Source organism: Trematomus bernacchii, unplaced genomic scaffold (genome assembly GCF_902827165.1).
Source record: "Trematomus bernacchii unplaced genomic scaffold, fTreBer1.1, whole genome shotgun sequence".
Classification (NCBI taxonomy): Eukaryota; Metazoa; Chordata; class Actinopteri; order Perciformes; family Nototheniidae; genus Trematomus; species Trematomus bernacchii.
Window position 1 is genome coordinate 4,566,473 of NW_022987573.1, and position 23,488 is coordinate 4,589,960.

The window sequence follows — 23,488 nt, forward strand, 5'->3', positions numbered from 1 at the left end:
CAGCACGTCACCAGTCTCACTTAGTGGGTCGTCTACAATCAGTGGTAGTCACACGCAGATATCACAGACTTTCCATCATACCACTGCTCTATTTATAAGCCTCCCCATACACCAGCACCGCTCTCCAGGGAGGTCATTAATTTGCCTCTCTGTCAGTGGTATGCCCCACAAAAAGTCCATCAAAACTTGCAGGCTGCTTATCTATACGGCTGCATTTGCTTCACTAGAAATTATAGCTGTGTGAATTCTCATTAGAGAGAAGTAATTCAATTACAATGTCAGGACAACCGCTGTAGGAAGCCTTTCATTCAGATCATACGTCTATACTTTGCTTTTGTGTTTTTGTTTCAAAGTTAAATGGCAGTTTTCACAGTGATAGGACATTGTGTTTGACTGCTTTGGAAAATAGGACAAACCAACTTTTCTCAGTATCATAGCACAGTGTGATGCATTGGCTCATAAGGAAGACAATCTGCTTAATATTACCCAAAATGTTGGATTATATTTAATATTATTCCTCATTCTGTTCCTATTGTTCAAACATGCAAGGATAAGATGTGAGCGACAGAACAAGGTGGAGCACCAAATGTTTTCCATTGGAGATAAAGTGTCTCTAATGTAATGCAGTCTGTGACTCTGATTACCTTGGTTTGCTTCTTGTGTGGCTCTTCCCCCCCCCCCCCCGCTCCTGTCTCAGCATTTATCAGCGGACTGCTATAGTAGGTTGACCCCCTGACCTGCATGAGCTTATATCGCGCTTTTCATTCCAAGCATAGTGCCGCGGTGGCTGTGAGAGGTGTTTAATGAACTGTCTTGTAAGGATGAGGGGGTTCTTGCCCATCAGCCCTCATCCCTCCTCCCTGTTTCTGCATCACTTTCTTATTTACAGCCATATCTCAGCTGCTTTTTGCTGAGCTAAGGAGTTTCTCCCGAATTGGAAAGCCCTGGAGGGGTGAATAGTACATCTGCAGAAGATGCATCATTTGTTGTGATTTGCATGTTACAGAGGAGAGTGTGAAGAACATAAAATCCTAGCTACCTGAGACTGAGATGTAATTCACTTGATGTAAAGCACTGAAATTGTCAATAAACAAGAGTGCATTTATTCTGAGAAAAGGAGTGAACACATTTTTTGTAGAGAGTGAAATCTAAATCTATTTATGGGGAACCAAATAATTGCATTGATTGGTCATAAAACATCAGCTACTAGTCAATGGTTCTTTGTCAGAAGCTGATTGTTGATTTGTTCAATATTGATCATTCTGCACATGAGTAAGGAGGTTAACAATAGAGAAAGGGTTTGTATACAATGTTGAATGATTGAATATTTCTAATGTTCTTTTTTCAAAATTATATTTTTAGCTCCCCACAGAGACTGACTCTTTACAGTCCGCTGTCTTAATTGTAAAATTATCAAATTTTTCAGAGTTTCAGTTGTGCAGAGCATTACTATACATATTATTTTTAATACAGGCAAAAGAACCCCACTTGGTTTTATCTTGAAATGAGTTCCTCTGCAATTTAGTGGAAAGGACGTCAATGCACTAGCAAGCCTAAAAGTTACTGTAATTCACATGTTCAATTATGTATTGTAAGTCAAGGGAACACTAGAGAAATATGAAGAGCGGAGAGTTAACAGTTTCTAATAATTTGTATGTGCTTTTCAATTCAAAATGACCCTTGGCCATGTTCTCAGATACAGAATGTCTGTTTCTCTTTTGCTAAAAAATAGCTTTTGATTAGATAGTTGGTCATTTGAGCAAGGGGACATTAAAGGGCCCATGTCATGGCCATTTCCACTGATCATAATTCCATTGTTGAAGTATACTAGAATAGATTTATATTGTGCATTTTTCCAAACTCACATTGGTTTCTCATACAGCATCTCTGTAAACTACTTGTATTCACTGAATTTCACTATCTGCCTTTAACGGCTCGTTGTAGCTCCAATAGCTCCAGCCCCCACCCTCCCTGTGAGCACAGTGTGCTCTGATTGGTCGGGACGTTGTGAATCGCGCTGACCTCCGTGGAGGTGTTGTTTCCTTGTTAGCGATACACAGCCAAACACAGCCAAACTCATCCTGAGCACACACAAAGTCACAGCCGAAGTAAAAACAATAAGTGTGGCTTGATATTGAGTAAGAAAAAGGTTGATAAACGCTGTGAGAATGGGTCTGCAGAGAGAATTTTGCCGCGATCCCAACTGTCTGTTATCAGCCTGCAGCCAGGGAGGAGAAATCAGCTGAGCTGCCTGCTCCCTGCACACAGATGTGTGTGTGAGGAAGTCCGTGGATTGGTCAATTTGGACCAATCAGCGGGGGCTTAACGTAACGGCTCCGCGGACGTAACGTAACGGCTCCACGGATTGGTCCATTTCGTTCCGGGTACGGCTTGACATCATGCTGTACCCGGAACGAAATGGAAGAATCAAATGGACAATGACGTATCTCCAACGAGGCGTTTGGGGAGGTCTTTTCTGTGTTAGAGTTTTACTCGCTACAGGGTGTACTTTGAGGGTTTGTGACTCTGCACACCGTTTACATGCATAAAAACCTTCATAACACACAAGGGGACGGGTAATAACCGGAAAAGCATGACATGGGACCTTTAAATAAAACCTGCTGTGTTCTGTTGTAATGTGAACAAAAAAGTCTCAAAAGGGCTGAGAGAGTGACGCCAGATAATGAATCCTTGACACAAAAACAACAAAAAAAGATGGTGAAAATAATATCCTGCCATGACATGATGATCTACACTTCAGGTATTTTATTGATTTATTTCAATACAATTCTTATAACACTCCATACTGACATTTAAAGCAATACATGGTGTAACTACGCTGGGGAAGCCCTTAACTCAAACGAGTGTTTCTGTTCTTCCTGTCTCTCTCTGTTTGGGCACCTCCTTTTTAGCACCTCACAAAGGAGCTGTTTTATATGTAGACGGGGGGAGAGGGAAAAGCTGTAGCATCATACATATATAATAGCCACTCTATTGTTAAAAAGCTTTGCGCTGAGTCTGGATTCCTTCCTTAACATTTACGTAAGGATCATAAGGTCATGCAAGGAAAAACCCTACTCATTCTTTAAGAACGTTTTAACAAGGTGTTGAATATTCATTTTTCTGCACTTCAACATGTCATAATTCCCATGGGGATTCATTTCAAATTAAAAAAAGCGACCCATAATGTTGAGAAACACTTAACCGATGCACCGAGCAAAGAACCAGCCTCTCTTGATCAAACTCCCAGAATGCATAATGGTTTAAGGTTACTGCAGTGCAAAGCAAACACAATTAATATAATGGTTTAAGGAGCAGGAAGGAGCCTGGAGTATGTGTTCTCATATTTACAGGAACTACATCAGATTAAAACCATGTTGTTTGTTCCCTTGCAGGTTTAAAAGTTGCAGCATAAGGCATGTGTTGTACATTCATCTTTCATGAGATCAACACAGAAAATATAGTGCACTGCCTCACCTCATCCGTCATACCTGCCTAATCCTGCAGGTAGAAATATGTTGTAAGTGGTTTTAGTTTCACATTTAAACAGGAAATGATAGAAATGCCTGATGCTAATGTTTTAAACGTTAGTTCTCATCTTGTGGGAATAATGAAGTCAAATCATGTTGTTTTTTAAAGGCTTTCTGCTGGGGGTTACATTTCCCTGCTGATACGGTTTTATTTAGACGGGCTTGAGCTGCCTGGCTTGCTGGTTTTATTTCTGCTCTTCACCTCAACAACAACGCTTGTTTACCTTGTTCACTTGGGACGAGTCTTCACATTACACCCTGGATTCAATTTTGCTTGGCTTCTTGGTTTGTCTTTGCCCACTAAACAACCAGCCGTGCTCTCTCTGACCTCCATTTGTCTTGAGTCCTGCCTCTGAAATGAGCCTTATATCCCCCCCAGATCGTTCTCTCCCTGTCGAAATTGTGGAAATTGTTTACTCAGATATGAAGGTGAAAAAATGGCTGATCAAAGCCTTTTTGGAAAAACTAATGACTAGAATATGCTGTCTTATACATCATAAATATTTGAAGGAATACACTTTCTGGTCATTAGTCAGGTTTGGAAGACACAGGAGTTTATTATTTACGTAGTTTTTGCTTAAATAATGAGGTAGGAGAAGGTAAGATGGAAAATGTAAATTCAGATACTGTATCTGTACTGTAGCTTCATACAGTATCCCACTATATGTGCAAAGAAAATAAGGAAAGGAAAATACAACATCATTTGCTCACATGTTAAACACCCACTTAGAGAGCCAGGTATTTTGAGCAATTGTTATGATGGTGAAAGTCAAAGGCAAAAAAACTAAAACAACGAAAAGATACCATGCTGACTTCCTGTTCAGTTTAAAATATGACTCAGAGGATCAATCAGAAAAGTCCCAACGTTTGTGTTAATTCCAGTTTTGGTACACAGAATATAGAATAATAAAAAGGGCATTATGTATTGTGGACTAATCTAAGGATGTAACAACTATATTAGATATTATTTAGGTATACAAGGGATATTTTAAAATTCTTAAATATAGCTGAATATACTTCAAGGAGAATGACTCGAGAAGTTTTTACATACTTTTAAAACACATAAATGTTCAAGGTTGAAGGGCTTAAAGAACCTGGGAGTTACCTTTAACAACCACGGCCCGCTGGGTTAATGGCAACTTACCTTAAAGGTCCCATGTCATGGCCAGTTCTACTGATCATAATTCCATTGTTGAGGTATACTAGAATCTATTTACATTGTTCAATTTTCCAAACTCACATTGGATTCTCATACAGCATCTCTGTATAGTATGTGTATTCACTCTCTGTCCTAAACGCCTTTTTGAAGCTCCTGCCCCCCCCTCCCTATGAGCCCACTGTGCTCTGATGTGTGTTTATGTGTTACAATGGCATTTGTTAGCAACCAGAAAATGACACCAGCAATGACAAACAGATGAGAATGCTGCGTGGGGTCTGGGTGCCGTGTTGGCGGGACGTTGCGGGGCTTGCTGCTGCGAGGAGCGGACAGTGTGAGCTGGATTACTGGTGTTGTTTCCTGGCTGCTGCGTGGGGTCTGCGAGACAGCGAGACACAGCGAAACCCAGCCCGAACCCATCCCGAGCACACACACACACGCGCAGCCTCCCGCGTCCCGCTGTCTCAGGCTGAGAAATCCGCGGAGCTGCAGCTGAGAAAAGATTGAGTGTGTGTGTGTGAGGAAGTCCGCGGATTGGTCCAAACGTAACGGCTCCGCGCACGTAACGGCCGTTAAGTTACGTTACGTCACTATACCCAATACGTCACTGTACCCAGGAAGAAAAAGACAAATCTCCAACGAGGCGTTCTGGGGCAGCATAGACAGGTGTTAGAGTTTTACTCGCTACAGGGTGTACTTTGAGGGTTTGTAACTCTGCAGACCGTTTACATGCACAAAAAGGGGACGGGTAATAACCGGAAAAGCATGACATGGGACCTTTAACATATATTGAATACAAAGTATTTTTAGAGGCTCCTTAGAGGCATACTTATGATTAATTGACACTTCATCGTTCATGCAAAGTTAACACAGACTTTTGCACTCTTATCTGCCTTTTCTCTGCCCCACTTAATTTCGTATGCAGAATATATAGAGGTGAGAGATAGGAGGAAGCAATAGTGAAAAGATATTGGGCCGGTCCTGACTATTCCGGGGTCCTGAGCAAAATTCTGCTAAGGTGCCCTCCATGACCTGAGAGCTGACCATTAGACCGTCACTCCAGTGCTCCCACTACATTACTCCCTACTTAAAAAAGGAGTTTTCTAAATAAAAAAGTTTGCTCTATCTGTTGCTTTAATAAGAAGTGGACCTATACAGAATATATTTAATAGAATCGTAAGATAGGTTAATATTAAAATAAATAAGACATTGTAGAATATATAAAATGTAGAAAATGATAAACTATATGTGAAGAAGACGCCTTCATCACAGTTGGCATAGGGGCATGGTAAAAGGCACACTGAGGGCAACACATTAATAACGTAGCTGGACATTGATAAAATAAAACCCAAGTCATTATTTGTTCAAGACAGATTTATTTGAAGTCATATACAACTATGCTGTGCCAAAGTAACCTGCTTACCCTCTCCTTCAAGGTTGTGAAGTCCAAACAGAGCAAGAGAAAGCTGCAGTCTTAAGTAGAGGCTCAATCAGTGGAAACACCTGTGCTCAATTGGAGCATACCCTGTAGTGCATGGGCACGGGTGACCATTTTCTTCCAAGTGTAAAAATGTTATTGTTTAAGGCTTCTGTGGTCAGAAATGTAGAATATGTTGAACTATTTGATTTATTGTGTTTAAATAATTTGCCTTACATTTTGAATCTGTTTGTAGATGATAAGAATAACAGTAATTAAGGGTATAAATAGTTGATTGTCCTATGGGGAGGGGCTTAACATATATAAACCTCTGGCCACAAGTGTTTTGAGGTTAGTCTGACTGTGGCTGTAGAGCAGAGAGCTACCAGTTATATGTCCTCGACCTGTACGTATATATTGAGGTTTTCTTTTCTTTTTCATCGACCCTTTTTGTAACACTATAACACATGATAGCACTAGATGAAAAGTAAGAGGATCACCAAAGTCATTATAATTCACCTTATTATTTCATAGTAATCCAACCAATATTTGTTGTTATATTTCATTCAAACATCAAGGATTCATCACCCCAAATTACAAACAACGTGTTGTGTCAATCCATCTGGGGAGGAATGTCACATGTACTGTAAAGTGATAATGTAAAGGGATCAATAACACTTGACGCTATCAATACCTGAAGCAAATAGCTCAGCCAACAGTTGTGAGGACTTTTCACTGAAAGCCACACAAGTCAACCTGCTGGTGATGGAACTTTATTAATATCTGTACAAGATCCATCCATTAGTTGTACAGATATTTCAGGCTGGACCAAAGTCCAACAGAGCGTGAACCTTTTGATGGACCATCATGAGACATGCAGTTCAATGCTCTTCCAGCAGGATATTTGTTATGTTTCTATTTTAGTTTATTGACTGATGATCCGTGGCTAATAATATAATACGCAATACAACTGCTACCCCAAAACTAACCAAAGCCTCCAGCTTGAGACTAAAAGATTATTTTGAAATACAAAACTGCCAGCCTAATGCTTGCCTCTAACCAAAAACTGAATAAACAAATAGTGTTTTTGTATTTTGAGTCAGTAAAAACTTCTTCTTCAATGAATCGTCCCCAAAATTGGAAAACTGGCTCTCAGGGCAACAACTTACTGATAACAATTATACTTTTTTTTATGCAGTCCTGCTGTATTACAAAACATATCTCCTGCAACCTTTCCATCACAGAAATATAATAACCCAGAATACATTTCACGCTTATTATGCAGGAGGTAATGGAACTGGTTAAGTAAGCCACATTTGAACTACAATAAATTGAAGACACATTTATTTATTTCTATTTATGATATTTCCTATCATATTATGTGGCTGAGGAAAATGTGATGTGATGCAAGCTCATTATTTTTAATTAGCTCCATCCTCTCTCTGTGTTATCACCAGTTTCACCGTTAACTCTGCCGCCTGTCAACATGTGTTTGTGCCCGCTGCTGAACGGCTACTGCCAGCCAACTACAGCCACACAAAAACTTTAATAACGTGGCATGGTCTGGATTTCTTTTAGGTCATAAATCAGTGACACAGTGGAATGAATCAGGCATGCAATTATACAAAGAATTGGTGAATATGCCTAGAGGGGTGGGAAAAATATCACCTCTGCTGTGTCATTGGTACGACCCATGGTAGCGCCTGGTGTGGCTCCATCAAGCACAACTGACAGTGCTCATTGGTGTGAAGCATTGTAATATATTTCATCCAAAATTCTTCAAGAATTTATGGTTTGTCTGCAGGAACAACGGCCGGCCAAATACATTGTAGATGGGTTGGGGACCGCTGCCCTCATGATTTTTAAGACACTTTTAAGATTAGACTAGATGGATGAATAAAGTATGAATCTGACAAAGCGTGCAGGACTTGTTTCCGAATCTTTCCCAGAAATATTAAATCCTTTCATATCCCAAGGCTATGTTGAGAATTTCCCTTTTTCCCTTCATTCATGTCTCTTGAACCAATGCAGCAGAAAATGTGTGTTGCCTGGGGAGCAGAGGAAGAGGAGGGCACCAGTGAAGATATCCATTGTGTTGACTTCAAACACAATCAGACATTACATTATATTTCACGTTTACTAATCTGTTGTGATTCTCTCCATAGCTCTGTGATACTTAATACAACTGTCACTTGAGATTTGGAGATGCAATTGTCCATTTCTGAAAAGTTTCAGTGTTTTTTTTTAAATCACACATTCAACTTGTTTCCTGTTTTTTAATGCTTGGGCTAATTCAGTATAATCAGTCAGACCGGAGCAATAATCGCACTTTTACAACTTTGTTCAAATTCAGCAGTAAACAAGTGCATCATTGTTTATGCACTGATCCATTAATCACAAATGTGATTTAGTTAAAATCTCACGACATTTCAACCTTTGGCGGGGATAATTTGCATGTTTAACGCAAGTAATAATTCAATTTGTAATGAGATAATTAATCACAGTTGCCAGTGCCCAAATGAATGAATGCCACAGCCTAACAAATAGAATAGAGCGCTGTGTAGGAGCAGCGTGGAGTTGCCTTCAGAAAGGGGGAGAAACAATGAGTGCCAGGGAACATCAAATATTTAATTCAGATGCAATATTTTTTGTTTTGTTTTTGCAAAGGCTAAGCATGAAAAATGAGCTCCCGTTGTGACAAAAGGTTGAAAATGAAATGGAACAGGCGATCCCTGCAAGAATGGAAAATAAACATTATCTTGTATTGCCTGGTTGATTTCTCTCTTCCCAGAGATGCGAAGATTTATGCAAACTGTAACAACACAGAAATGGCTGCTGGCTACTGTGTTGCTCTGCTTTTAGAGCGTGTGTGCATGTGTGTGTGTGAAAAGGTACAATTGAATATCCACAAAATAACTGGTGTAGACCGGTTTGTACATATTACATCCAAGGCTTTCAAAAGCACATCTTGTAAACCAGGTCTTGGCCTGGGGATGTTCGGTGTCAGTGACACTGCTGCAGGTTCACGAAGGAAAACAAGGTGCCGACACAACATATACCGATTAATCACTAAAGCTCCAACATGCAAATGTCAACAAATGAACTGAATCTAGAAATGTAGTAAACCACTAAATGTAGACTGTGTGAAATGGGTGGATTGCGTTATTAATTGCATGGTTGGCAGTTTGATGGCCGGCAGCCTGCGTAGAAAAGCTTTATATAAGTGCATTATATTTACCATTTAAATTCATGTGTCATAACTATCTGCACTTTGACATCTACCTCTGAGGCTCATTAGCTGCAACTCGATGTATAACTGCAGCGGGAAGAAGTGACAGTGAGGACATCAATTACAACAACAAACTGTAAACTATAAATGGGAAACAACCAACTGCATTTAAAAAAACGGTCTTATACTAGTTTTACAAACTTTTTCATCTCTACTGATTAGACATAGTTCTATTTGGCAGAAGATTCATCAAAGTTCCTTTATTTAATATACAGCCCATAGGAACATCTGCCATTCCCCGTACCCTGTAAACATGACTGCCATGGAACCAAACAACCATCGTGCCAAGAGCTGAGTGAGAAGAGGAAGTCCTCGAGCTGTAACACATTATTTTTAGTGTACATTTATGAATATATAATAATGCTGTCACTAAGATTGGCTGGTGTGATTGATTTTTTTCTTCTAATCTTGGCATGACTGGATGGGCTAGGCTATACTGTTTGGAGAGGAAATGTGGATTGCTTTAGAAAAGAAGGAGAAATGTAGTCAAATATAATATATATTTGTGTATCACGCGTGTCTGGATCTTATGGGACACTTTTTGTGAAGATATACAATTCAAACCTTATTTCAAAGACTTTAGCAAAGACAGAAACTGTATTGCAACATGGCTAAGTGATAAGCTCGCTCAGGTATGGCATCTGCATGAGACTTAAACCTTTTTGTTCTGCTGGGTCCAGGCTCAAGGGCATATGGCACTCTCAACTCTTTCCAGCACATGCCGGGGCCCTGCCTGCCAGTAGCTTTGCCGATATCTGTGTTGATAGGTAATAGATTAAGAGCGGTAAATCAGCTTAGAAACAGGAAGTGCTCAAACGTTTGTGTGAGGTTATCAAATTTAGCAGTGATTCCATGTCAGCCACAGCTTGTCACAAATTTTTTTACTGATAGTGTATTTAACAAACTTAAACTAGCTTTATTAAATGTCAGGTCTTTGGCAGGAAAAACATTTTTAATCAATGATTTTATCACTGAGCACAATCTCGATTTTATGTTTTTAACGGAAACTTGGATTGAACAAAATAACAGTGCAGCTGTTCTTATCGAATCAACCCCTCCCAACTTTAGTTTTATGAGTCAGGAAAGAATGCATAAGAAAGGGGGTGGAGTTGCTATTTTGTTCAATGATTCCATTCAATGCAGGAAGACATCTTATGGGGACTTTGCTTCTTTTGAATATGTGGCCCTTCAGCTGAAATGCTCCTCTCGAGCTCTGTTCCTAAATATCTATAGACCACCCAAATACTGTGCAAGCTTTTTTGATGATTTTACTGAACTGCTGTCTATAGTGTGTATTGACTTTGACCGTTTAGTCATTGTTGGTGATTTTAACATCCATGTTGACAACCCCCAGGACAGAGGGGCTAAAGAACTGTTTTGTGTTCTTGATAACTATGGACTGACTCAGCATGTGGCGGAGCCCACGCACAATAAGGGGCACACTCTGGACTTAATTATCTCAAAGGGTCTGAATATCTCAAAGGTTGTGGTGACTGATGTTGCACTCTCTGATCATTCCTGTGTTTTCTTTGAGAGCTCTATTTCTGTTCACAAAAATGTTCAGAAAGAGGTAACCACAAAGCGATATTTAACTGAAAATACTAGGGAAATGTTTACTCATAATTTCTCATCCACACTTGCCCCTGCTAACATCTCAGTAAATGAGCTAGTAGATCATTTTAATTCAAAAATTAAAAATGTTATAGATACCATTGCTCCAACTAAGGTAAAGGAAGTGATTAGCAAGAAAATATCTCCATGGAGAAAGGCCATGACCGTGAGAACAGAAAAAAGAGAGTGTCGAAAAGCTGAACGTAGGTGGCGAAAAACAAATCTCCAGGTTCACTTTGAAATCTATAAAGAGAGACTTGGCCTTTATAATTTGGAATTGAAAAACGCACGACAGTCTTTCTTCTCTGACATCATTACCAAAAACAAAAACAACGCACGTGCCTTGTTTGCTACCGTCGACAGACTAACTAACCCCCCAGTGTCAGTAGCCTCTGAATTTCTATCCACCAGGGCGTGCAATGATTTTGCCTCCTTCTTCACTGACAAAATTCAGAAAATTAGACAAGCAGTCAGTGCCTCTACATCAGGTACAGCAAATGTTTTGTCCCTATGTCCACCTAATATCAATTCAAACACCATGACACAATTCCATCAGATTAATGGTAAAAACTTAGAGGACATTATTCAACTTCTGAAATCCTCCTCCTGCTGCCTTGATATTATTCCAACAGGATTTTTCAAAGATGTTTTTCCTTGCATGGCCTCAGATCTACTTCATATAGTAAACACATCTCTTCACTCAGGTATTTTTCCAGAGGCCCTGAAAACTGCAGTCATTAAACCACTCTTAAAAAAGAATAATCTAGATGCCTCAGTAATGAACAATTACAGGCCAATATCAAACCTGCCATTTCTAGGTAAAATCATTGAAAAAGTAGTATTTCAACAGTTGAGTAACTTCTTGCATTTAAATAACTGTTTGGATGTGTTCCAGTCAGGATTTCGTCCAAACCACAGCACTGAGACTGCTCTTGTAAAGGTCTTCAATGACATCCACTTAAACACAGACAGTGGCAGAACTTCAGTGTTAGTATTATTAGATCTCAGTGCTGCATTTGACACTGTTGACCACAACATATTACTAGACCGACTAGAAAACTGGGTGGGACTTTCGGCAACAGTTCTAAATTGGTTTGAGTCCTACTTAAAGGACAGAAAAAACTTTATTTCTATAGGTAAATACACATCTGAGTTGACAAATATGACATGTGGGGTACCTCAAGGCTCCATCTTGGGGCCTCTTCTCTTTAACATCTACATGCTACCACTGGCTCAGATAATGAAAAACAACAAAATAAGTTACCATAGCTATGCGGATGACACACAAATGTACGTAACAATTTCACCAGGAGATTATGCTCCAATTCAAACACTGAGTAAGTGCATTGAACAAATCAATGACTGGATGTGTCAGAACTTTCTCCAATTAAACAAAGATAAAACTGAGGTAATGGTTTTTGGAGCCAAGGCAGAACGTATAAAAGTTAGCGCTGAGCTTCAGTCTGCAATGTTCAAAACAACAGATAAAGCCAGAAATCTAGGTGTAGTCATGGACTCTGACCTGAGTTTCAACAGTCACATTAAAACAGTTACTAAATCAGCCTACTATCACCTAAAGAACATATCTAGGATTAAAGGACTAATGTCACAGCAGGATTTGGAAAAACTTGTCCATGCTTTTATCTTCAGTAGACTCGACTACTGCAATGGTGTCTTTACAGGCCTCACTAAAAAATCTATTAGAAAGCTGCAGCTAATTCAGAACGCCGCTGCTCGAGTCCTCACTAACACTAAGAAAGTGGATCACATCACTCCTGTTCTGAAGTCTTTACACTGGCTTCCTGTGTGTCAAAGAATAGATTTCAAAATATTGTTGCTGGTTTATAAAGCTTTGAATGGTTTAGGCCCAAAATACATGTCTGACCTACTGCTAAATTATGAACCATCCAGAACTCTCAGGTCTTCAGGGACTGGTCAGCTTTCTGTCCCCAGAGTCAGAACTAAACATGGTAAAGCAGCATTCAGTTATTATGCTCCGAATATCTGGAACAAACTCCCAGAAACATGCAGGTCCGCTGCAACTCTTACTACTTTTAAATCCAGGCTGAAGACTTTTCTTTTTGCCGCTGCTTTTACAGTAATTGAACTATTCACATCTTAAACTGCACTGTAACTTTTAACTTTTATCCATGTATTTTTTCTTTTAATGTTTATTTTATTATCTTTCCTTTTTAATGACTGATTTTAAATGCCATTTTTAAAATGTCTTCCATTTTTGTAAAGCACTTTGAATTACCTTGTGTTGAAAGGTGCTATATAAATAAACTTGCCTTGCCTTGCCTTGCTTGTAATTTCAAGTATAACAAAAAATCTAATTTAGTTTAAGGTCAGAATGCCAGCATACTTCTCATAATAACGTTGAAGTGCTGCACGTTATGGTATGTGAAAGTGTTATTTTTCTCAAAGTCCAGGAGTAAGTTAAAAAAGGAGACAAGGTGGCACCTCAGGAAGTTTTAAGAATATTTAATAATGTAGCATTGTAGTGGATTTTACAAAAACTCTCCTCATATTCTCATTCATAACATACTGTTTGCTACATTCTAATGGCTACAAACAATAATACTCGCGAAACCGGAAGTCGAGGGTGTGAATAAAACAGTTTTAAAATGAAACAGTGTATTCATTTTAAATTCCGGCACACATTGATTTTATTTCTTAGAAATGCAATACCTAAGAACAATTGTTTTTTTTTTGTGTGTAGCTAAGACTGTGTCCGAAACCAGTCCCTCATTCAGCAATTTCTATAAACCAGTCTCAATGTCCGTCCAATCGACCATGAGCATGAAACTGAGGCTGGGACCGTGATGCTGAAGTAATGAATCACTGACAGGTGTACAGTTGTATTTCTGGGTAGGGTATATTTAGTGCATACATTCCCAAAAAAGCTAATCTTAACAGACACTGCTTAACTTTCTTAGCCGAAAGATTCCATGCACACAAAACATCCACATCCAACATTGGGAGAGTTGTCATTGGACTTTTCACTGAGAACGGAAGCTGGGAGAGGTGCCCGAGTGTTTTAACACAGCTCTTAATGTCTCTGTTTTACTTTCACCCGTTGAGAAGAATAAATGCATTTGTTGAGAGGAATGTCTGACAGTTGTGTCTGTCTGGGGCTTTAGAGGCTTCTGAATCTATAACGAATTGAATTTATTACGAATAAGTTGAGGGATCCACACTGATAAAGTTTCGCTGCTAGCCAGCTAAACTTTCAGATTGCAGGGAAGGATGGAGTCGAGCTTTAGTTTAGTAAATTCTGCTTTTTGTTTCATATTGTTAAGGCTGTGAGACAGTTGCTTTCGAGAAACCGTCTCGAGCAAGTGTCACTTTTTCCTGGCAGGCAAACATAGTCAGAACGTATTAAGTATAAATGTGGTCATTACACAAAAGGAGAAATTAAGTGTCCAAATTAAGAATGGCTTTTCTATGCACAGTGGCACAGCAGTGGCAACTTTCTAATCATGAAAGAAAACGATGTATTCCTTCATGGTAAAGGGATCATAAGGATCTAATGGAAACATATTGTTCTGTTTTTTTACAACACATAAGATGTAACACAGATTCCAAGCTTATCCAGAATAATCAGTAAAATAAGGCGACCATCTGTGAAGAGCCTCGAGCTTCATCAAATCTTTGAGACACTAATTCATCACTTAACAACACATTACATAATATAACCTCTTCTAAATATTACATTTTAAATAAATAACTAAACTCGTAAACTATGCTTTCCTTAACAAGCCTGACTCATGAAACTGTTTATAACAAACATTTAGACATCTGATGTTAAACTACATTAGGCTTCAATTTATTCTGATCTAATTCATACTTATTTGTATTGTGCCATTTAACAAACAAATGTGCAAGGTGCCTATTTCACTCATTCAGATAAGAGTAGCAATAACAGATCATTGTGTGTAAAAAAGAAACCCAGCAGTGTGTAAAATAGCTGAGAGCGGTCAAAGGGCTAAGAGCTCTCCAGCATATCTCTTCAATTTACAGCCTTTTGTGATTTAACTGTATACTCTTTTGAAAAAGTTAACTTGATGGAATATTTCCACGTGCACTGGGCATGCAGCATTGTGTAATTTCAAGCACATCTGGCTACAACGTCATCTGTTATATTGTTTTTTGGCCAAATGCAGCGCAGTGGAAGTAAAGTGAAAAGTGTTGTGGTGCTCAGGTCCTTCAGCAGCCACACAGCGGCACACAGCTCACTCATGTGTTGGCTACAATAGATGTTTATTAACCAGCCATTTATTAGAAAACAGAGTCTGTTTTTTTTTTACAATTTTCTTCACATTGGCCATGCTGAAAATATTGAACAATTCTGAGTAAGGGGAGGGTATTTTATTTATTTATTTTAGGTCAAGAAGAGGATGAAGATACAGTTTTAATGAGGCTTGCCTTGCTTAAAAAAGAAAAGAAAAGAATAAACAATAAGTACAAATAAATAAAGAATACTAAAGTGAGAGCATAAATGATTAAATCAAGAGTATATACAGTAGCAGAAATTCTTAAAAAGTCTTATTTTTTTCTCCATGCCATCCCTCCGGCCCCCATACATTTCTGTTGATTAAACTTATTTTCCGTTGTGCACACTGAGCCCAATTAAAGAGTGGTTTATGCAGGAGGTGACACAGCAGAATTGATCAACTGTTATAAAGAGAGTTAACACATGGCTTATAGAGTAACTAAACATGATCATGCTATCATAAATGATAAACTAGAGGTTTTTCACTCAATTTTGAAATGTGCATTTACTCAACAGTTAAATTGGCTGTGATATAAACAGTGCAGAGATACAATCCGTCACTGTTAGATGTAATCCAGACAGAATCAGTGATTACAGACTGTCATGGTGTTGGTCATGGCATTCACTATAGCTGGCATGATGTTGATCAATAATTACTTCACAGATTGCTGTCAGTAAATCATATTCATCCTCTAATTGGTACATTATGCACAAACTGTTACTGCCCTATTTAGAGTAGGGCTGCACAATGTAAGGAAAATAGGCTACATGCAATTACATTGTTGAATATTATGATAACCATATAAGTTGCAATATCTTGTCAATGTGTTTATTGCCCAATTTGAAGCAACTTAAAACATATATATTATGCAGCCCTACCTTGAGAAAATAAGGCTTTATACGACTAACACTTTTTCAAGAAGCTATTCATCTATTGTTGAGGAAATAGTGGAGATTCTTACTGTACAAAGAGTTGTAAACAGGGAATATGTAAAATGCGTAAAGCCTTTGTGATACATTGCAGATAGAAAGTTAAGGTCCTTGGCTCATCTGTGTGCAGCTTGCATTGTTCCTCTAGTCTCACCATATTGATCCAAGTAACAATGGGTTGAAAGATCTCAATGCGCTTTATGACTCAGCAGATTGGCTCTGCAGTTAGTCACTGGGTAGAGAGCTGTAGAGAAAGAAACCTTTCTTTAACTTGGCAGAAACAAAGTGTCTACACTATGACGATGAGACTTGAATTAAGAAAGCACATACAAATCTCCAGCTCTCCATCACAACAGTTTGATGATCAGTATGACAGGAAGAGCTTTGTTTCACTTATCCCAGGTAAAAATGGAAGTCTACACTGCGGGGGAGTCAGTGATGGGAAGCTTCACCTTGGATAATATCCAGGGTTGTATTCAACTGCTTCTTAATTTAATGGTGGAGGCTTCACCGTGTGCCTGAAGGTGCTGGCGGGTGTCAGACATTTGGCTCTGTGGGGGTCCTCAGAGAGCAAACACAGTGAACTGTATTCACATCTAACAGAACACCAAAACCAGGAGAGAAACTGTTCTGTAAATTGGAACCAATTTCTCAAAGATGCGGAAAGGCAAAGGAGTCAAGAGGAAGTGACCCCCGACTTAGCCCTGCCCATAGTTACTGTTGCTATGGACGTCAAACAAACCATTCGTTCAACACTGCACATGAGCCGTTTACAAAACAATCAATTGTTGTGTGCCAAAAATGTAATGTGTTATATTAATAAAAAAAGATTTCAGACAGAAGTAAAGGAAAGTAGGGTCATCATTTGGGGTCAAGCTCGTTTTATTTTGTCAGCCTTAAAGCTGCATTTAAATCACGGATGGGCAAATGGCGGCCCCCAACTCCTCTTTTTGCGGCCCTCAGATTAATTTATAAACAACGTAATTACTTGTAGTACTGATACCGTCCACTAGACTCCTACTGTAGTTACGTCGCGAGCTACGTACATGATTTTGTTCGGCAGCCAAATACCGCAAAAATAATCTGTGGCGCTTTGTGTGTATTGTGTTTGTTTCCTGGGGAAATACTCACAAGAAACACCGGCTGTTGTAATGCCTGCTGTGACATTAAGTTACCGCTTGTAATTATGCCTTTACAAGCTTAAAGTTGTATTTATCATCTGAATTTGGCGAAACAAGTTTAATATTCTAAAAACCAAGACTTTGTTTATTTGACATCAGATGAAAACAAACTGTCACGGACCCTGCCGTGTTATCTATGATTACTATATGCTTTTCATTCATAATTTCAGCGGGAGGGAGGGGGAGCGGTGCTGAGGTGGGGTAGGTAAGTTTGAGAAACCGGCTCGAGATACACTTTTTGTTATATTCCATGGAATGCTCTTACCATCCCGATAGCAATGAATATCTTAAGTGCTTTGACAAAAAATCCATAAAAAAATGTCATCTGTGGAAGCCGTAATACTGTAAAAAGCACGACCAATCATTTTAGCCGGCCCGGCTAAAATAACTGGAAGGCCTACCTGCCTGTCAGCCTTCCATCTGTGCACAAACTTATCTCGTGCCCTCATTGGTCATGTGCGCATTCGTGTGTGTTGGAGGAGGGGCTCTGTAAGGAAGTGGCAGATTTTCTCCGGTTGTGTATTTTCAAATTCTACGCACTCGAGCTGGTTTCTCCGAAATTACCTACCCCACCTTTAATAGGGTCTAAAATATGTATGTGATGGCTACATATATATAATAATGTGCTGAAAACATCACACACCACAGCTCTGGAGTTTTATGTCTCAATTGTTTTAGCTCATAATAATTTTGGATGAAATACCAAAGCCCCACACACAGAGTAACAGCAGGCCTGCGTAACTGTCAACAACACATTAGTTAGTTCATGCAAATCTTTTTCTTTCTGTTTTCATAGAGGAAACATATACTGTCAGAATTGACTCGAACATTTCCAGAGCCTGATAAATGCTTTTCTTCCCCAGCAAACAGTACAATGTACAATATTTCTGTATGGTTCTAATGAGCATCATTACTTCTGCAGTGATGCAGAGCCAAATGAGCTCATTGCATTTTTAAAAAGGCACAGTTATTTAAAGCAAGTGATTTAAACATTAAAACTGCATCAAAAATCTGCTTGAGACTCACATCACAGTAATTAAGCATTATTTTCCAAGCCCATTAGCAATTAATTGGATAGTGTTGGGGTGCAGATTAAAGTGCTTCTGTAAACTTGTGTAGGGGGGTGGAACATTGTGAAGTGATGGGGTCACAGAGAGCTCACCTCCGAGTACAGGAAGTGCAGCCTGAAACGATTGCTGGTGCAAACAGCTTCACTAAACTGGAGCCACAAACATTTTCCAACAAACTACTAAGATTTTTACCACACAGTCTGGCAGTGAGTATAGAGCCATGCAACATTTAACGGCACAATGCAGTTTTTATAAGTCAAACCTCTGCCAAAATATTCTCTCCTCGTTCGCATATGGCATATTCTCTTTTCATCACACATTACATCGTTATTTTGCCACCAAATCCCTGTTTCTTTTGATTCTCCATGAGAGGATCAGAGGGGGACTTTGCTGAGGAATTGAATTTCTTGACTTAACGCTAAGAAGAGACTGTTTTCTATTAGAGGAAGCATACTGTTCAGGACTATCGCTGTAGTCCAGTGAGCAAGAAACCTCGCCAACACAAACACGATAAGCTCTGCCTGTCCCGGTTCTTGACAGAATACTGAAATTGTGTGATTGTTACAGCAGTGAAAATCCCTCAGGTAAGAAATACAACACAGAGCGGCTTCACTGCGGCACCCACTTATTTGGCAGATAAGGGACTAGACACGTCACCACAGAACCAGAAGACATGACGGCAGAACATTTAAAAACAAGAGAGATATTTCGGATCAGGGAAACAACATTACTTAGATATGTTGTGTGTATTGCATGACTGTATTGCAACAAACAATTACATCCAAATTCCTATAACCACGCTCATTTCTATTTGAACATTCTTCAAACCATTGCACTATAGGTTTTTTTAACGACCTGTTCTTCTGTAAGCCCTTTTGAAAATATTTTGAACATCTTTTGTAGTACACAGCGATAACTGAGGCAGGACCAGCCAGCAGGTGAAGTCAAGCATGTCAGCAGCAATTCTTAATGATATGTTATCTTTGTTGTCTTTTTTCAAGAGGAAACTTTGAATAATGCTGATGGATGCCATGAAAAAATACTTGAGATCTTTATAGACCTGCACTATCACCTTGTACATTATTCCGAAGAACATACTGTGCTTATTTAGCAACATTTACAAATATAACTCAAAGTTGAAGGGTGAATTGAAGGTGTAAATGACTCAAAGGATGTTTTTTTCACATTGCGGCTGTGTGCTGGAACATTAAATTAATCTAAATTGAGACATTATTAACACCTTCCAAACACCTTTGCATAACAGTTTCATCTCGCTAGATACCGCCTCATGGCGTCAAAGCAGTGAGAAAAAATAAAAAAATAAATGTCACACTTTTTATGCTACCAAAAGGGAGAGGTACACCTGTAAAAGGCAGAAAGGTTTTGGCTCCAGTCGATGCAGATATAAAGTGAGCAAACTTGAGGCTCAGGTGTACCACCATTGTTACCACAAGCTGTTAAATCAACAAGTCGGTTGAATGACGCCAGTCAGGACTCAAAGACCTCCCGGAGGGTCTCGAGGAGGAACACGTGCATGAAGCGTGTCAGCCTCCAACAAGGATGTCATTCAGTGTTCACAGTTCATGAGGCACAGCAATTTTGCACAAGCAATTATAGCTGAAAATAAGACAAGTGACGCAGAAATGTTCATGGACACGGTGCGGTGTGATGGCCAGGGACAACTGAGAGCCATCAGTCCGGGAGGCTGACATGCACATGGTCCACACAGATACCCCTCCCCATGCCTTTCCTCTTCTTTGAAAAGGAATTGAATTAATAAGGCTGCTTTTGACTTGCATGTTGGCTGCATCACAAGTCACTACCTATAAATCCGAGCGAGCACTGAAGCATAACGCTTACATATTACGATGAAACGACACAAAGGGAAATATTTTACATTCATATATGTGAACTTATGCACTCTCTGCCCCCTGTGCATGCTTTACCCAGAGGATCCTTGTTGCAAGAAGAAAGTGTGTGTGGATTCACATGAGCTGTTAGAAGCTGGAGGTCAGGAGTACAGAACTAACAGCTGTGCTTCTAACAGGCTGCAGCGAGGAGGGGGGAACGCAGTAGTATCAGGATCAGTGCAGAGCTACAGCTGACCACATCAAAGGCCTCCACTGTGTGGGGTGAGGGGGAGGGGGTATCACTGCCACAGCGGTCTGTCTGCAGTTAGTGCAGTTCATAGTGGTACTCATGCTACCTGCACATCTAAATGGATAGATATATTTAACCTTTATACATAACTGTATATATGTACAGTCACCTGTTTATCTCATGTCATTTTAGATTTTTCTACTCATACTATAACTCCATGTTTATTTGTGTTTTTATTTCATTTGTATTCTTGTTTCCCCATGTGTTCCATCTGTGTTTCTGTCTTATTCTATTGCTGCTATAACACCAGCATTTCCCTACAGGGATCAATAAAGCTCCATCTTATCTTATCCTAAAGGAAGACTGTGGTTTACATTTATGTAGCATTGTTGGATGTATGATGGCTTTTTTCCTCAAAACATAAAGGGTTTATCTTTTAATTAAGATATACAAAAAAGCAGCAGCATCATGGGGATACATATTCTTATCTGTAACAAATTCATGCTGTAGGTTTTTTAACTGTTTTTCAGTACCATATTAAGCTTATCTATCTGTCCGCACATCCCTCCATCTCAGCAGGGATGCTCAAAGGTGACAACATTTTCCCAAATTCCCAGAGCACCGCTGAGCTGCCATGACAATCAGTATTTGAAAAGGATGGGCACCATTTCATTCAAGTGTGAGTCATGAAATGAACAGGCAAAGTCAACCACCCTGGCCTCCATATTTATCTTTGATAGCATAATAAGAGTTGGATCTGTATATCTTTGGAAGAGTTTGCTAACATTTGCTAACATTATGTTATTTTTCTTTCTTTTTTGTCCTCTATTGTAAAAAAGATACATGATTTCTTGGTTTAATAAGTCCTACAAAGCAGAAGTGGCTTCAGGACAAGTATTCCACTCTAATACTGCGCTGGGTCACGCACATTACAAGATGTTCTCCCCCTGACTCATACTCCGTCAAACTCTATTCTGGTTTAAAGCAGCCGCGACTCTGACTTCTACGTCTACGGCCTGAATTCATCAACCCTGGAGAATCAGGACAAAAAAATAACAAGTGTGTCTGTATTTGAAGTTTAACCATGAAACACGGATAAAACCTGCTCAGTCAACTTCCAAACTGAGCAGCACAGAAGCCATAAGAACATCTTACAAGCTTTAAAATCTATAAATCAATTATCTTGAGAAAGCAAAAGTTGAGATTACATACGAACTAGAAGCTCTTGCTGGAGGCAGCTCCTAAAATACTTTTATAGTCAAACTAAGAACGGTAAAACCTTTGATAAATGGACTGTACTTATAAATCTTATTTATTTATCATTTGATAACAGCAAGTAAAGACATTTATTTATTGAACTGAAGGCAGGTTCAATAAGCTTAACTTCTATTATTTCCAACCTATTCTGCAACATTTGACCTTTTCGGTTTCCCTTTGTATTCAAAGTACCTACTAAAGTAACACACTAAGGTTATTTGATATTTATGGTTTCTAGACTTTCCTATTAAACAATAACGTCTTTGTGATTTCTGACAAGAACACAGGGTATTATTGCAGCTCCGGAGGCAGATCATCTTGTGCTTTTATGTTTTCAACAACAAATACCTCTCACATTATGTTTGAAACAAGTGTGAAATCCTGAGCAGATTAGTGTTGTCTGACTGGTGTGGAAAGTATACTTCAGCTGCTGCTCAGCCTGTGATCATCAGGACTATTTAAAGCAACAATGTGCTAACCATCGAGGCTAATTAACAACCATGGAGCAGCTCAGATTTCAGCAGATGTTACATGTATGTGTTATATTATCATAATTTTATGTACATGAAACAGCAAGGTACTATCCTTCTGAACATGTAATCATTAACACAACGTTTATTTTTAATTCCCAGTGTGTAACCACATCACCTTCTTCTCCTGCAGATCCCTCAGGTGAGCTACGCCTCCACAGCTCCAGAGCTAAGTGACAACACCCGCTACGACTTCTTCTCCCGTGTGGTGCCCCCGGACACGTACCAGGCCCAGGCCATGGTGGACATCGTGAAAGCCATGCGCTGGAACTACGTCTCCACTGTGGCCTCCGAGGGAAACTATGGAGAAAGTGGAGTGGACGCTTTTATCCAAAAGTCTCGGGAGGATGGTGAGTCTTTCTTCAAACCTACCTACAAGAATCCTAGAGTTTGTTCAGAATAATGTGATGATAGTTATAGCGATGTGACTCTCATTTTGAGAACCAATGAGAGTGTTCTTGTGATCGAACGAGAAATGTATAGGCGAAAACACAAAAACATTGCATAGCTGCTAAACCTGCACAAATAGGACAAAAATAAGCTGTGTAATTCTTAAAGTATCCACAAAGGTTAAAAGCAACCCTAACTGAGCTGCCAAGGAAACACAAGAAGAAAACCTTGTTGGTCAGCACTTGAGCTCTCAGTCTAATTGTTCGGCCTGCTGTGCTCTTAGTGCAAAGACGAAACTTATACTTTGTCACACGGATAAATGCAATCAGATGCAGAAAAGACACATTTCACCTCCCCTGATGAACAAGTTCAAACTCTAATATCATAAACATAATGTCTTATTTGAATCATACCTGTAGAGGAGGCATCTAGAGGTTGCGTAAGTGATGTGTAAATCATGGTACTTAAGGCCGCTACACACCCACCTGAGACCAAAGAACGCGTACTGAAGGCGTCCCGACTTTTACGTCAGCTACGTCGCCTGCGTCGGCTACGCCGCCCGCTACGCCGCCCGCCTACGAACAGACCGCAAATACTTCAGTTGACGAGTGGCAATAACTGTCCTTACCAGCAGGCAGCGGTAGTGTGAACAGCCAATCAGAGTGATTGCTTGGGCCGACTTTCTCTGACCTCCCGCGGCCGATTCAGTAGCCTCGTCTCAATACCCCTCCTCGACTCCTCCTTTCCCTCA

The 23,488-nt window shown here is 39.5% G+C and overlaps 1 protein-coding gene across 1 annotated transcript in view; it reads left to right on the plus strand.

The window, feature by feature from the left end:
- The window catches only part of LOC117479355 (metabotropic glutamate receptor 4-like), a 123,525-nt gene that overhangs the window by 45,204 nt on the left and 54,833 nt on the right, over positions 1–23,488 (plus strand). The window contains exon 2 of the mRNA XM_034126284.1: positions 22,481–22,697. Within this exon, the coding sequence (XP_033982175.1) occupies positions 22,481–22,697 (217 nt within the window). The remainder of the gene's footprint in view (positions 1–22,480; positions 22,698–23,488) is intronic.